Source organism: Rhinoderma darwinii, chromosome 1 (genome assembly GCF_050947455.1).
Source record: "Rhinoderma darwinii isolate aRhiDar2 chromosome 1, aRhiDar2.hap1, whole genome shotgun sequence".
In the NCBI taxonomy this organism is placed as follows: domain Eukaryota; kingdom Metazoa; phylum Chordata; class Amphibia; order Anura; family Rhinodermatidae; genus Rhinoderma; species Rhinoderma darwinii.
In genome coordinates this window covers 421,873,703-421,889,644 of record NC_134687.1, presented here as the reverse complement: position 1 = coordinate 421,889,644, position 15,942 = coordinate 421,873,703, and the positions used below count along the sequence as shown (strand labels likewise).

Here is a 15,942-nt window from a genome sequence, read left to right as displayed (position 1 = left end):
TGGCTGTGCAGACACACAGCGTGTCCTCGCTCATCCGATGCGATGAGGTTCCTGTGAGAGGAAGTGAGTGACGTCACAGAGTGATCTCGCGAGAACACGCTGTGTGTCTGAACTGCCAGAAGCTGGGTGGTAACGGAGGAGTGGATGATGCGGATTCGTCAGCATCATACACTTCTATTCACAACGCCCAGCTAGTAAAGCAAGTAAAAACGCCCAGATGTTACACACACAAGACACGCCCAGTTGGACATAAGGCTCATTTGCATAAATCTAAAAATGGTCATAAAACTTGGCCAAAAATGCTCGTTTTTGAAAAAAACAAAACACGTTACTGTAATCAACATTGCAGCGCCGATCTGCTGCAATAGGAGATAGGGGTTGCAAAATCTGGTGACAGAGCCTCTTTAAAGTTAGTTAAAGGGATACCAAATGTTCGTCTATTTATATTAGTCTTCTAGTGGGGCAAAAAATCTTTAGAAACCTAACATTTATGGTAATGGAATATGTATGTAGTCAAATAGATGACTGCAGGGTGTTTTTCTACTGGAGCCTTACCAGCCAGAACATGGGGATGCCTGGGCCCTAGTGGTAAAAGCCCCATAAAAAATTATATTATATATATATATATATATATATATATATATATCGCTCTCTCTCATTTCTGTTCCTGCAGATATTGGCGTTTACCAACACCACTGGATTACTTGTGGATTTTCTCATCCCTGTTGAAGTCAATGGGGAAAACACAACAGGATTGATGTGCTATGGATTTAAAAATTTGCACTGCAGGTTTAAATCTGCAGCTTGTGGATGATATTTTATTAAACATTCACATGCCTGGTACTACAATTCACTGGATTTTACTAACACTAATCCAATGTGTGGCTTCAAACTGCCTGCCAAGCCTCACCAAAAACTAACAGGCACCTTAGTTTGAGACCATGTACTAGGACATACCTTAGGTGTCTCCTAGTGCTTCTCAAACGGAGGTGCCCATCAGTTTATGGGGAGGATCACTCTTGGGAAGCTTCTCTGAACCCAGACAGAACATTGGTTGTCAATCACAACCAATCTTAGTCATAACCAAGTCATGAAGCTTCTATAACAGTCATGTACATTTACACTAGTGTGCCAGGGGTTAAGATACTTTTAAGCAATAGAATATTGGAAATGTGCCAGCTGTTAAAAATTATTGCCCTCAAATGCAATAAAATTTTGTTAAGTGGTTGTGCCAGATACCCTAAACCAGGTTATGATAATCTTTTCCCTCCACCTAAAAAAAAAAAAAAAAAAAAAAAGCCCTGCTGATTCCAAGTGGCAATCAGACTGGCACAATACAAAAGAATTCCACACATTGACATGCGTGCCTATTTGGTTCGTAAAGGTAATCTAAACAGTTATCGCAGGTCCCTGCTCCTGAATTACACTATGCCACAGTTCTTAAGGTAAAGCTGGCTTGTCACCTCTGGAGCAGGAGAGTGCTCTTTCCTCTCCTTGTCTGAGGGGATTTTACATGGAACTGCTTTTTACCACTTTTTGTATGGGCTGTTTATACAAGTTAGTGTCCCCCTTGGTGGTCTCTTTTCAAGACTAAATTATTTTCATCTTTAAAGGGAACCTGTCACCAGAATTTCACCTATTGAACTTCACTTATCCCTCACTGGCCGCTGCTATCAAAAGTTCATTGCCATTATCCCCTCTCCTAAACTCCTCCCCCGACTGTAAATAACGGTCTGCAAACATTTTGCGCTTTTTATCGTAATAATCCGGCGTCCCTTTGTGCGCACACACCAGAAGAGGACATCAATGCACAAGCGCAGGATTTTGTGTGCTGGGGGAAGGCGACGAGCTGTCAATCAAAAGTAAGGATGCCGGAGAAACGCGGAAAGACTTGAGGAATGAAAATATGACTTTTTTCAAACGAAGATTTGACTCTTTTCAAGAGAAGATCTGACTCTTTTCTGCTCATTAGCATACGGTGTGGGAACACTAAAAAGCTGAATACTAAAGCTACAGAGCCGACTAAGAAGTCAATTATAGGTTATATAGAAATGATTTTTCACCCACTACCACCAGGTATAGTCGGTTTAATAGGTGAAATGCTGGTGACAGGTTCCCTTTAAAGAGAAGATTCTTCACACCCCTTATTATATGTCGGTCTTGCAAGTTGACACCTCTTAAGGCAGAGTATCCGGCTAGCCTTAGATAGCGGAGCTCCTGTCACTCCGCTAGGGAAGGATCAGAGGGAAAGTGCATGTGTGACCACCCTTCCATTCAAACAGGGGACTCGGGACAAATCATCAGTAGTTCTGTGGTGAGCCCCCCCAGTATTAAAACACTTATCACCTATCCACAGGATAGGTGATAAGTTATTGGTGGGACAGCTGCTTAACCCCTTCAGGATGAAGCCTTTTTTTAATTTAATTTTTGCTTCACTCCCCACCTTCCAAGAGCAATAGATCTAAGGGTAGGTTCACACGCTTAAAAAAAAAAACAAAAAAAAACAGCTCTGTATTTTCAGAGCAACTCATGTTTTGTTTTACGGGCGTTTTTAGAGCGGTTCTCAATAGAGTCTGAGAAACGGCTCCAAAAACGTCCCAAGAAGTGTCCTGCACTTCTGACGAGCCGTCATTTTACGCGCCGTGTTTTGACAGCGACGCGTAAAATTAAGGGTATGTTCACCCGCAGTGGTTTCAGATGTAATTCGGGCTTTTTACGCCTGAAAAACAAAAACAAAAAACATCTGCCCATTGCTTTCAATGGGAATTACGATGTTCCGTTCCCACGTGTAAAATGGCGGCTTGTCAAAAGTGCAGGACATTTGAGGCGTTTTTCATGGACTCCATTGAAAAACAGCTCCAAAAAACGCGAGGTGCTACAAAAACATCTGAAAATCAGGAGCTGTTTTCACCTGAAACCAGCTACGTATATTCAGACGTTTTTGCTCATTGCGTGTGAACATACCCTCAGGCTCGTGTGAACAGAACACCGTAAAACCCATTGAAAGCAATGGGCAGATGTTTGTAGGCGTATTCGGGGGAGTTTTCAGGTGTAAAATTCCCGAATAACGTCTGAAAACACCCTTAGGGTATGTTCGCACGCTTTGCAAAAAAACTTCTGGAAATCAGGAGCCATTTTCCCTTGAAAACAACTCCGTATCTTCAGACATTTTCATTAAAATTCGCATTTTTCGTGGCAGGTTTTTGGAGCCGTTTCTATGGAGTCAACGAAAAACAGCTCGGGAAGTAACCGGTACTTTTTTTTTTTTTAAACGGGCGTTTTTCAAAACTGCCACGTAAAAAAAACAAAAAAAAAAAAAACGCCCCAACAGAACGCAGTTTTTCCCATTGAAATCAATGAGCAGATGTTTGAAGACGTTCTGCTTCCGATTTTTCAGCCGTTTTTCGGAATGTTTACGGCCCGAAAAACGGCTGAACACTACGTGTGCACATACCCTTAGATTGCTGGTACAATGCACTATTGTAATTTTTACCGGCTTCTGTTAAGCTCTGCCACAGGCTGTGTTTTTAATCCCATAGCATGCCCTATATGGCTGGACTTTCTTCTGATAAGTTTATTTTTAAAAAGCACCATATTCACTAGCATGGTCATGTACAATTGCAGAATCTACATCGAAAGTCAGACATGTCTAAATGTGAACATTTGCTATAGGAGTAGTCTCCAAGCTGGAAACACCACACTAGAAGCTATTGTTACCCATGGTTGTTGATTAGGGCATAGCGCTCTCCGGAATTACGAAGGTCATTAGTTGGAGCCGCTATGCATTCATCCACAAAGATCTGCAGCGGCATATGATTTGCCATCCTCACAAATATTGCCAAGAAGATTGGAGAACCAAGCAAGAATTCTTTGATATCTGAAGGCTTTGTGAAGTCATCTGGGTAGGGGAAAAAAAATAAAAATAAAATTTGGGTATAACTTAGAGGCTCTGTCCCCACATTATAAGTGGCCCATCTTATACATAATGTGATCGGCGCTGTAATGTAGGTAACAGTGGTTTTTATTTAGAGAAACGATCAATTTTCACCAAGTTACGACCCATTTTAGCTTAATGCCCAACTGGGCGTGTTTTTACTTTTGACCAAGTGGGCGTTGGAGAGAAGGGTATGATGCTGACCAATCAGCGTCATACACTTCTCCATTCATTTACTCTAAGAGATAAGAGAAAAGAAAAAAAAAAAAAAAATTATATATATATATATATATATATATATATATATATATATATAAAAAAAGTTTTTCACAGGTCCCTCAATAGATTGAAGTCTGAGGGATCCGTGAAAACAGGTCCTGCATGGGTGCAAGACAACATGTTTTTTCACATGTTCGTCTGAATAAAGTTTTAAATGAGCCTTGCTGCTGCTTTGTCCAAGACTGGGTTCACACAACCTATTTACGGACGTAATTCAGCCGTTTTAACCTCCAATGCGCCGGCAAACATCTGCCCACTCATTTGAAGGGGCTTTACGATGTTCTGTGCCGACGGTCATTTTTTTTACGCGCCGCTGTCGAGACGGCGAGTTAAAAAAAAAAAAAAAAAAAAAAAAACTTTTTTTGCTGAGAAGCAATCTCAACTGGACTTCTTATTCTGACTCAGATTTGCAACCTAGGTATAGCCAGAATTTTAGGCTAGTCCGTAAAAATAAAAAAAAGTAGTTGGTCATGGCTTATATGAGAGACAAAGGTGGATAAAGAAATAAAAAATCCAAGGAGGTGCGATATGTTTTGAAATTTAGTTTCATGCACAGGCCGAGCTTTCTTGGACACGTCTCACATCGGTATATGGTGTCCTTACAAATGTCTCGCCAGGCGCAAGCCCAGCATTTTTTTGGGGCTTCTGTTTTTCAGCAGTGGGGGGGGGATTTGTGGGAAAAGCTGGCTGGGAATTATCCTGCTCAAAGGACCAGATGAACTGGCCTCATTCCATGTCAGCAAATATCGGGGCCTCAATTACTTATTGCTGAAATTGCAGGAAAGTGTCTCTGCCAGCATATCTGCAGAGGACGATAAGCTTCAAGTCACATCCTTGTCATTACTGCATGGTAAAGGGCGGTGTTATATAAAATATCAGTGGACCAATAGTCGAATGCTTGGCTTTTTCACGAGACCAATGTCTGTGGCAGTCCAATTTTAGCCTCACATAAAAAGTTGGGGCGACAACCTGATCTGCATATAGTTTGCTTTAATGGTCCAGCGAATCAAAGGGGGGGGGGGGGGGGGGGGGAGGGAAAGAGGAGAAAAAAAAAAAAAAAAGTAGCTGAAACCCTGTAGTGGCCATTAGAATGCATAAGGGGCATAATCGTCCGAAGCTACCCATATCAGCTCTGGCTCTTCTGCACCAACGGAGGGGGGGGGGGGGGGGGGGTTATGCACAGTTACTTGATACGGATGAAGACAGCACGAACGGTGCATCACATTTTCTCGCGCTGTCCGTATCTGAGCATAACATTTCATAGGCTTCCTTGGCTGTGAAGACTCTTCTGGCCATATTGGGGGATTTTACAATATACTAAAACTAAAAATGAAATTTTTCAAACAATCCTGCTGTATTTGACAGGTTAGGATACCCTATCTACCAGGGGAAATTCTAAATGAGAGGTGGCATTGCTACCCAACAGGGAATGCAAGCAGTGGGCAATCTAGAGAAATAGAGACTGGGTACTGCAACAAGTGATTGCTGGGCACAGATCACAGCAGGGCACTGACAACTGATTTTGTGACCAGTGGGCACCAAAAGGTGGGAACTGCTGGATTTTGGGGATTTTTTACTCGTCAGACAGTTGCCAGCTATAAAAGAGCTAGTCAGAACCGGAGATGCTGGCAAAACAAGTCTCCTGCTCTGATTGGCCAGTCACAGCACTTGCCGACACGACCATTCCGATAGGTCCTGTGCAGGAAGTCCTGCTTGGCAACTGTCTGACAGTTGTGATCAGGATGCTGTCATTGCGTCACTTAACACGGCCACAGTTTAAAGCTTTGACGTGACTACGCCCAATTCTGGGAAAGCACTTAGAAGGATGTACAATCACAACTAATTGCAAGAAGGGGTTTAACATCCCCAGGAGAGCAAATTAAGTGCAGTTTTGCTTTCTTTTAGTGTGAATACTAAGGTCTTATTCACAGTGAAAAATGGCCGTGTGACATTCGTTCTTTTAACGTCCATTTTCATAATGTTGATGTTCTATGGGTGTATGCACACGGCCGTTTGTTTTTTTGTTTTTAACGGCCTGTGAATAAGGGCCGTCAAAAAAAAATCATGTCCTATTTTTTGCCATTTTAACGGCCCCCCCATAGGAGTCAATGGATACGTTTTTAACGGCTGTCAATACATGTAACAACCGTTAAAGGATCTGTGACATGGGGATTGGCAGGGGGAACAACTAGTTCCCTTGCTGGCTATCGGTGGCTCGATGACATACTCACCGATGCAGCGCCGACCTCTTCAGGTGTGGTCATCACACCGCCGTCGCAGATCCCGTGACGACAAGACCACATGTGAAGACGAGCTGCATCAGTGATTCAGCGAGTCGCCTTTGCAGATCCAGTGAAGACAAGAGACCTTACCTGAAGACCGCACTACATCAGTGAGTACGTAGGGCATTCATGCCGGGGAGTGTGGCATATACAGGGAGGAGTGTGGCATCATACAGGGAGGCTGTAAATAGTGTTGAGGTGCACATGTGACCTTCTTTTGGGTGTTTTCAAAGGGTTGGGGGAAAAAAAAACAAAAAAAAACACCACACCTGACCAATGCAAGTCAGGGTTTTTTTTTTTAGTTTTTTTTAACGCCCATGAAAAACTGATGCAAAACTGCTATTAAAAACCAGACAGGAAATGGATGAAAATTGAGATGCACCGATGCAAAATGGCCATGAAAAACTGAACTGTCAGTTTTTCATGGCCATTTTGCATCAGTCCGTCTCTAAATTTTCACCCATTTCTAGTCTGTCCGTTTTTAATGGCAGTGTGATATCCGTTTTGTATCAGTATTTCATGGCCGTTATAAAAACTGATGAATTCCATTGGTCAGGCTTTTTTTGTCCCAACCCCCTGAAAACACCCAAATGGGGTCATATGTTCACCTAGACACTATTTACAGCCTCCCTGTAGATGCCACACCAGCCTCCCTGTAGATCATTGCCTACATACTCACGGGTGCAGCACAGTCTGTCTTCAGGTGTGGTCACTCGTCTGTGCGGGATCTGGCAAGGCAGTGCGACGGGGCGATGACGTCATCAAGGCGCCTTCAAACCCGTGAAGACGAGTGACCACACCTGAAGCGCTGCAATAGTGAGTATGCCAAAGATAGCCAGCAAGGGAACTAGTAGTTCCCTTGCCAATCCCCATGTAACAGATCCGTTTTTAACGGTTGTTACATGTATTGACAGGCGTTAAAACGGCCCAAAAATAGGACATGTCCTATTTTTTAACAGCCATTATTCACGGGCCTTAAAAAAAAAAAAAAAAAAAGCCGTGTGAATGCACCCATAGAATATCATTGTTTTGAAAACAGCCATGTGAAGGCCGTTAAAAGGACGGCCATTTTTCACTGTCGTGTGAATAAGGCCTAAGAGGCAAAGAATACGTTAGGATTTTTTAAGAACGAGTTGGGACAAGGCTAAATATTTACCATTCATGATCAGGGATGAAAAGTCAAGTTGACCTGTTCCAGAGACTTGCACCACCACCGTAGTTTCAATAGGTGTAGGAGTCATTGATCTAAAGATGAGGGGGGGGGACAAGACAAAAGCAAGTAGGAGGAGTTAGTTACCCTTCAAAACAGGACTTCGTTACATACTGAACATAATTTGATCCCACCATCTTGCCCTGGACACCACAGCCACACTGTCGCCCTCTGTTCTAGGTCAGGAGGAGTGTCAATAGCAGTGTACCTCATCCCTGTGACTTACTATGGGCTGGTCCTAAAGAGATACTCTCATTCAAGTACTTTAATTTTAGATAAATTGGAAGTATAATCTGATCCTGCAGCCCTGCCAGCCATCAGTCACGCAACGGAGTCTGTTGTGATGGAAACAATTTATACTATTCCCAACGTTGCTTCATTTTAGAATAAAAACAAAACACTTTTTTTTTTAAGGTGTATTACTGTATTGTTTCCTGAACTTCAGTGAGGAGAACATTGAATGGAGTGGCAGTTGAGCATGCGTGCTGCTGAACCATTGAAAGTCCATGGGCATGACCGAATCCGGTGCGTATAGAGTGCATGCTTGACTGCTGTGCCAAAGGCTCCACCTCACTGTAGGGGTGGGTGAGTGCAGCGTGGAGGAATGTGGGGTTTGGATCCCATTGACGAAACAATCACCTATCCAATCGTTGATTCTGGGAATACCCCTTTTAACAATATCAAAAACCATGATAAGAGTTAAAAAGCTATAGACAGTATGTAACTTAGAGGCTTATTCTCCCCTTAATAAAGTGATAGCACATTCTAGTGATATGCCATCACTTCATTCTCAGCGAGTCCCAGGGGTAAGACCCCCACCGATATGGACAGCTGCAGTGCAGAGTTAGGGACTTGAAACAGTACTGCAGACCATTGGGTCCCAGAGGTAGGACCCTTATGGATCATAAAATAATGGTGTCCTATTCTAGGGAGCTGCCACTTTGTAAGATGGGAATAACCCTTTAAGGCCAGACCTACACAGCAACTAAAATGCAAGTCGTGAAAAAGAAATAAATCTATACTGTTGCAGTGAAGCCATCAGATCTCTATAGAGGGATGTTGCAGCCACCACAAAAATGTCCGACAACTGTCAATGTAGCCCCAAGCCAGATACTGCCCCAGTGTCAGGAGATTATACATTACAACAGGTTTCACTTTTCACAGCTGGAAGCAATAGCTAGAAATTACCAGCGGGAGGAATCTGAAGAGGAACTTACATGTCCGAAATGCAGTTTATTTGCTTTTGAAAAGACGGAGACAACACATTTGTAGCAACATCAGCCGCAGGCTTGTAAACTAAATCCGTAAAGAACTTTACAGCATTGCCCAAGACCTGTAGAGGAAGGAAATTTGGATTAAATACTAGGAGATTAATACACTTTAGTGTAGATTTGTCAAATAGTACTAATAGTGGGAGTCCGAGCCCTGAGAACCACTAGCACTTCTGCAACTTTGTTTTAGCGGTGGGGGGGGGGGGGGGGGGGGGGGGGTCTGAACACTGACATGTATGTAGTTTGTTGAATGTTTAGTTACCCTTTAATTGAAACATCAGCAGCTGTATTGAAGTACACAACTCGTACCTGTAGATGGAGCCAAAGCAGAGTAGCGAACATCATGCCATTCAGTTCTTGACCATATTAAAAGTAGAAGGCACTTTAGTTTAGCTTGGGTCAGAAAACCAAATTTTATTGCCTTGACAGACTGGTTGTTGCTTTGACTCAAAGTATATTGCTGGCTACATCTACATACAGTGCCTTGCGAAAGTATTGAACTCACCCTTGGACTTCTCCCTGTTTTGTTGTATTAAAGCAAATTACATCAAAAACACGCTGCGCTAAATTGCTGTCCATAGGAATTCACCGAGTTTCTTAAAGTATTCAAAAACTCCACGATTTGCTAGCAATTTTTTTGCATGGTAAGATTTCAGCACTACACTGCAAAAAAAAAATTCCTTAAGAGATTCAAGCTAGTCAAGACATTCCTATACTATAGATCAGGGGTCTCAAACATCCATCCCCTGAAGCGGTCATCTGCAGCCCGTGGGGCACCGTAGCTCACTCAGGAAAGCAGACCAAAAGGAGAAATACGCCGGCGCTCCATGATGTCATGTAGCGCAGTCAGTTTGTGGTAGGTGAGCAATGGCCACACAGCCCCCTGTAGATATTGCCCCAGACACTCCTCTGGGCCATAACTCCCAACATATCCTACTATCAACTGTATCTGCTTCCCGAGGTCAGTGGAACCCAATGCTGAAGCAAGGGATAGTCAGCTCCATGCTTCAGCATTAGTTCAGAGGAGTAGAGGGAGCTCCCCCACTTGCTGAGAACTCCCCAGGCACAGCGCAATTTTAAGCGCGGTGCCTGGGGATGCCCTTTACATCACTGTCCATATATGGACAGTGATGTCAGTGGCTACTCCCGGAGCAGAACCAGTTGCCAATGCTGCGTGTCAACTTCATATTTTTTTCTACATGCGACCTATTTACCTGGCAGAGTTTGAGACCCCTGTTCTAGATAGTGACTTACCAAAGCAACTTTTAGATAAATAGCCCTAGCCACATTTTTTTTTGGACAGCGACAGAGGTTCACTTACTAGCAGGACAGTGACCCTAAACATACTACTAAAAGCTACACTGGAGTGGTTTAAGGGGGCGGGGGAAAAGGGTTTTAGGCTATAGTCACAGAAATTTGCCATTTTGTGACAATTTTAGTGGAGTAGCCAGAGGTCAACTTAAAGTTTATAGTAAAATATAAAAAGCACTACATACACAGAGTTTGTGGCAAATTTGTGGTCAATGGTGTTTTTTCCAGATGCCATGCTCTGGGTATTGTGCCCAACATAAAATGGGTTAGACTTCTGGGGTTTTTATTTTCTTTAAATTAAAGTCCTATGAAGGCAGCCTTAAATATCTTGGAATGATCTAGTCAAAGCCCAGACCTCAATGCAATTGAGAATCTATGGCATGATTTAAAGCGGCTCAGTCACCACATTATAAGTGCCCTTTCTACATAATGCGATCGGCGCTGTAGTGTAGGTTACTGCAGTGTTTGTCAAAATTTATAGTTTCTCTAAATAAAAAGAGTTGACCTATTTTAGATTTATGCGAATGACTAATGCCCAACTGGGTGCGTTTTTACTTTTTGACCAAGTGGGCGTTGGAGAGAAGTGTCATAAACTGCTCTTCATTTACTCAGCACATATGATCTGGAAGATCGACGTGCTGTCACATACTCACACATTAACGTTACTGGAGTGTCTTGAGAGTGACTAGACATCACCTCCAGCCAGGACGCGATGTCTATTCAGTCCCGATACGTCGGTAACGTTTGTGTGGAACTTACAGCACAGCAAGCGTAATCTCGTGAGATAATGCTGTAAATGACAGCACAGCATGATCTCGATGTGCTGTAAGTTCCACACAAACGTTACCGAAGTGTCGGGAGTGTGAATAGACATCGCGGAGTATGTGACTGCACATTATGATCTAGCAAGATCACTGTGCGCTGAGTAAACGAATAGAGTATGACACTGATAGGTCAGTGTCATACACTTCTCTCCACAAGGCCCACTTGGTCAAAAAGCAAAACACGCCCAGTTGTCTATTAGATTTATGCTAATTACTTAAGATAGGTCATAACTCAAAATTGATAGTTTTTCGAAATAAAAAAAAAAACAAAACCACTGCTGTAATCTACGTTACAGCACCGATCAAATCATGTACAAGAGAGACCACTTATGTGGTGACAGAGCCTCTTTAAGACGGATTTAAGTCAACGCAGTCAATCCAGTGATTTATTCTGACGGCCATATTTGGAGTCTGGGCGGACTTTTTCTCTAATGAGGCAAATTAGAGAGTCCGTTTTTCTTTTTTTGCCTGACTAGATAAACATGGACCCGTCTTTAGCCTTACTAAATATGTAACCCATCCAATGTGGAGTTGGAGCGGTTTTGCTTAGAGGAATGGTCAAAAATCCCAGCATCTAGGTGTGGTAAACTAAGAGATACCCCAAGAAACTTCCATCTGTAACTGCAACTAAAGGTGGCTCCACAAAGTATTGACTTTAGGGGGTGAATGCTACTGCACATTCAAGTTCTGTTTAAGACTCCACTTTAATTCTAAGTCATAATGCAACAAAGACAGAAGTACCAGGGGGGGGAATTGAATAATTTCACAAGTCACTACTTCAAGGTTACTCAGAATTCTCAAATATTACCCCCCCCCCCTCGATTTCCCATTGTTACTCCAACACGATATTTAGTATGCAATTCTCATGGCCTTGCACTTAAGGGGTTGTCTGGTTCCTGCTAATATTTGGTCTATTTAAAAGTCACTTTTTCTCAATATACTTGCTGTGTTAAAGAGACTGTCACCACATTATAAGTGTCCTATCTCCTACATAAGGAGATCGGCGCTGTAATGTAGGAGACAGTAATGCCATTTAAAAAAAAAAACGATTTTTCACAATGTTAGGAGCGATTTAAGTTTATGCTAATGAGCTTTCTTAATGCCCAAGTGGCCGTGTTTTACTTTCGACCAAGTGGGCGTTGTACAGAGGAGTGCATGACTCTGACCAATCAGCATCATGCACTCCTCTCCATTCATTTACACTGCACTAGCGATACAGCTATATCGCTATGTGCAGCCACATACACAAACACTAACATTACTACAGTGTCCTGATAATGAATACACATGACCATCCAGCCTGGACGTCATGTGTACTCAGAATCCTGACACTTCTGACTCTTTTCTGTGAGATTCCAGCAACGGATACGAAATCTCACGAGATTACGAGGTAAACGAGATTTCGTATCCGTTGCTGTAAATCTCACAGAAAAGAGTCAGAAGTGTCAGGATTCTGAGTACACATGACGTCCAGGCTGGATGGTCATGTGTATTCATTATCAGGACACTGTAGTAATGTTAGGGCTTGTGTATGAGGCTGCACATAGCAATATATCTATATCGCTAGTGCAGTGTAAATGAATGGAGAGGAGTGCATGATGCCGATTGGTCAGAGTCATGCACTCCTCTGTACAACGCCCACTTGGTCGAAAGTAAAAGTACGCCCACTTGGGCATTAAGAAAGCTCATTAGCATAAACCAAAATCGCTCCTAACATTGTGAAAAAAGATAGTTTTTTTTAAATAAAAAGCATTACCGTCACCTACATTACAGCGCCGATCTCCTTATGTAGGAGATAGGGCACTTATAATGTGGTGACAGAGCCTCTTTAAATCCTCTTGGTTTTCAAGATCTCTGCTTGTTATTCAGTAGAAACATTTATTTCCTGTGACAAATACAGGTGCTGGCAATGTTACAGTGTGTAGATCAGAGTTTTATCTTCTTATAATCACAGCACCTGTGTGTCCATCACATGACCATGGACAGAATTCTAACCACAGTAAGTAAATGGTTCCTATTGAACACCGAGCAGAGATCTTGGAAACTGCAGAATACAGAAAGTCTATTGGAAAATGATGTGTCTAGCCTCAGCCTAATATGCACATTTTAGGCTCTGTTCACATCTGTGTCAGGGGCCTCTGTCACAGATCTTCTTTTTTGCTGTACAAAGTAGTGCAACAAATATTACTGATCGGCTGTCTTATAGGTAGGAAATTGTACTACAAGAGAAACAGACGCATCCATACGTGATGCATTTTCCAAATCCTATAGACAGGGGCGTAATTAGGACAGGCTGGGCCCCATAGCAAACTTGACTGGGGCCCCCCCTACCCTGGGTATCTCACAATCCCCCCTTATAGATAGTGCCTCCCTATAGATTCCACCACACAGCATCCTCCTATAGATAACTCAACTGCACTTACAAAATGTGTGAAGTTTCTCTCCGATGCATAGTCACGCTCTCCCACATATTTGAAATTAGATGAGACATCCATATCTGGTTTTGCTTGAAAAATCTGATCGAAACCTGCACATGTACTAGCACCCTAGCTGGCTTGTGTTCCTGCATACCAGCACCCCATACTCCTTTGGTGCTAATCATTTTGAGCAGGGTAATCAGTGTAGTATTTACTCAACGGAATTAGTTGCGGAAAACATACAGCAAATCTAGTATCAGCAAAGCGGATGAGATAGGACAAATCTCACCCACATGCTGTGTAAATACCTAGCGGAAAAACCCCAAAAAACAAAAACACGCTCAGAAATTGACCAGTGGTGCAGAACTTTGTGCCGCAGCATGTCAATTGTATTTGCACAAATGCTGCTTATTTGTTGCAGGAATTTCCCATTGAATTCAATGGGGAGGTAAAAAACGCAAGAAATCGCAGTGGTTGCAATTTTTGCAGTGATCAAGCCTCAAAAAAACAAAAAATAAAACAACACACAACTTATCCAGAAGCCTGTGTTTCTCCCTCCCTCCAGCACAGCCTCCTGGGATGACAGTTATCCCATGTGACCACTGCAGCATATCACAGGCTGCAGCAGCGGTCACATGTCATGACACCTCATCCTAAGAGGCTGGCCTGGATGATTCAGAGGGCCGGCCGCCTGGGATGATGCTTTATCCCATGTGGCCACCACTACAGCCAGTCACAGGCTGCAGAAGTCTCCTTGGATGAAACATCATCCCAGGAGGCCGGCCTGCTAACAGGCCGGTAAGTGATGCATTTTTCCGCAGCAGACATTACGGGCAAAAAAAAAACAAACCTGTAATTTCATGCGCTTTTTGCCCAGAGTTCGCTGCGGTGCACAGGGTGGATACGCTGCGTGCTATTATGAGGCGTATCTGCCCCATGTAAACACAGCCTAAGGCCTCCTTCACACGACAGCGTTCAGTCCACGGTGCGCATGTCGGCCGCATTGCCCGGATCGAACACAGTGCAGGGAGGAACTCTACTAGCATCAATGCGTATATCACGGTCGTCTGAATAAGGCCTTACAGTTACTTCCAGATAGTATCTCTCCCAAGTAGCTCTGGTAAAGTCAGCAATGTCATTCATTTTGTATAAAATGTGGTCTGCAGAGAATCGATTCACGTACGGCGCTAGTGAATAAAACTAATCTTGAAAGCGTTCAACTTTTGCTCCGTTAAGCTACACGAGCAGAAAAAACAAAAAAAAAAAAATAAAAGACACCGATAACTTCAAAACCACAAAAAAGGCCATACTTACTAAGTGGGTGGGTGAAAACCCGTTCCCAGCAGGACGCAGACAGGTCAAAAAATGCTGCAGAAGGAGTGTGCATTAAATAGTGATAGCCCCTCCCACTAGTCTTGAGGGGAGTGGCGAACTAAGTGCTCACAAGTGTGTGATAAATGAATGTCAGTGTTAGTGTAGTGCTAGGGTGTGAATGTATGGTAAAAAAGAAAAGTGTATGTATGGAAGTGTCAGAACTGTGTGATAATGTAATAAGAAATAAATATGTGATGAATGGGGGTCAGTGCTGTGAATAGTACATGGGGTGTCAGTAACTGGGAACGGGTTTTCACCCACCCACTTAGTAAGTATGGCTTTTTTGTGGTTTTGATGTTAAGCTTCATGCACACATTTTGTATTTTTGCGGCCTATAAACAATGAATCCATCGTCCATTCTTTGTGATCCATGTGTGCACATCTTTTCTGTATGTTACTTAGGTTTGACATGAAAATCGACGAGATCCACAAATACAGACAGAAATAAGACTTGCTCTGAGTTTTGTGACCTGGTCCCACAGATTTAGGAAAAACATGGTAGTGTGCATAGGGCTATAGAAGTAAACAGGTTAGCGTGCTACCCGTTAAAAATAAATATATAAGAACCTGACTAACACAACGGTCATGTTAATGTAGCCTTGCACAAACATGTTCCATAACCAGTAGAATGAAGAACGTTACCATTCTGGAGAACCTGCAGTCATAGAGCCTGTACTCGAACACCAGAAAGCCTTGTAGTGCAGTGGTACTGGAGACCGGACATTTTCCCAGGGTCAGGCTTCCAGGGTCCAACAATACTCCGTTGTTCAAGGGATCACTTTTAACAGCCACACTGACAGACGTTCTGTTGCACTGATAGAAGACAGTATTTGGGGGAGCTGCCAACAAAAGAGGAATAATCCTATTACTGTACATTAGTCATTTTACAAAGATAAACCTGCACACAGGGAAAACACTGGTTTGTCGGAAGATTTAATCTTTGCTGCCCTACGAGTCATGGTCGTCAGCAGCACATCTGCCTATGTAAAAAGGATGTGCGGCTGACGTTATATAGTTAACAGCCTGTGTGAAGAGACAAA

The 15,942-nt window shown here is 42.9% G+C and overlaps 1 protein-coding gene across 8 annotated transcripts in view; it reads right to left on the bottom strand.

Moving 5' to 3' along the window:
* GAL3ST1 (galactose-3-O-sulfotransferase 1) overlaps positions 1-15,942 on the bottom strand; it is a 213,897-nt gene that overhangs the window by 7,906 nt on the left and 190,049 nt on the right. For all 8 annotated transcript variants that reach the window (XM_075829509.1, XM_075829474.1, XM_075829502.1 and 5 more), the window contains 4 exons: positions 15,545-15,741; positions 8,923-9,038; positions 7,652-7,740; positions 3,718-3,898 (listed from right to left, as the gene is read on the bottom strand). In XM_075829509.1, the coding sequence (XP_075685624.1) occupies positions 3,718-3,898; positions 7,652-7,740; positions 8,923-9,038; positions 15,545-15,741 (583 nt within the window). The remainder of the gene's footprint in view (positions 1-3,717; positions 3,899-7,651; positions 7,741-8,922; positions 9,039-15,544; positions 15,742-15,942) is intronic.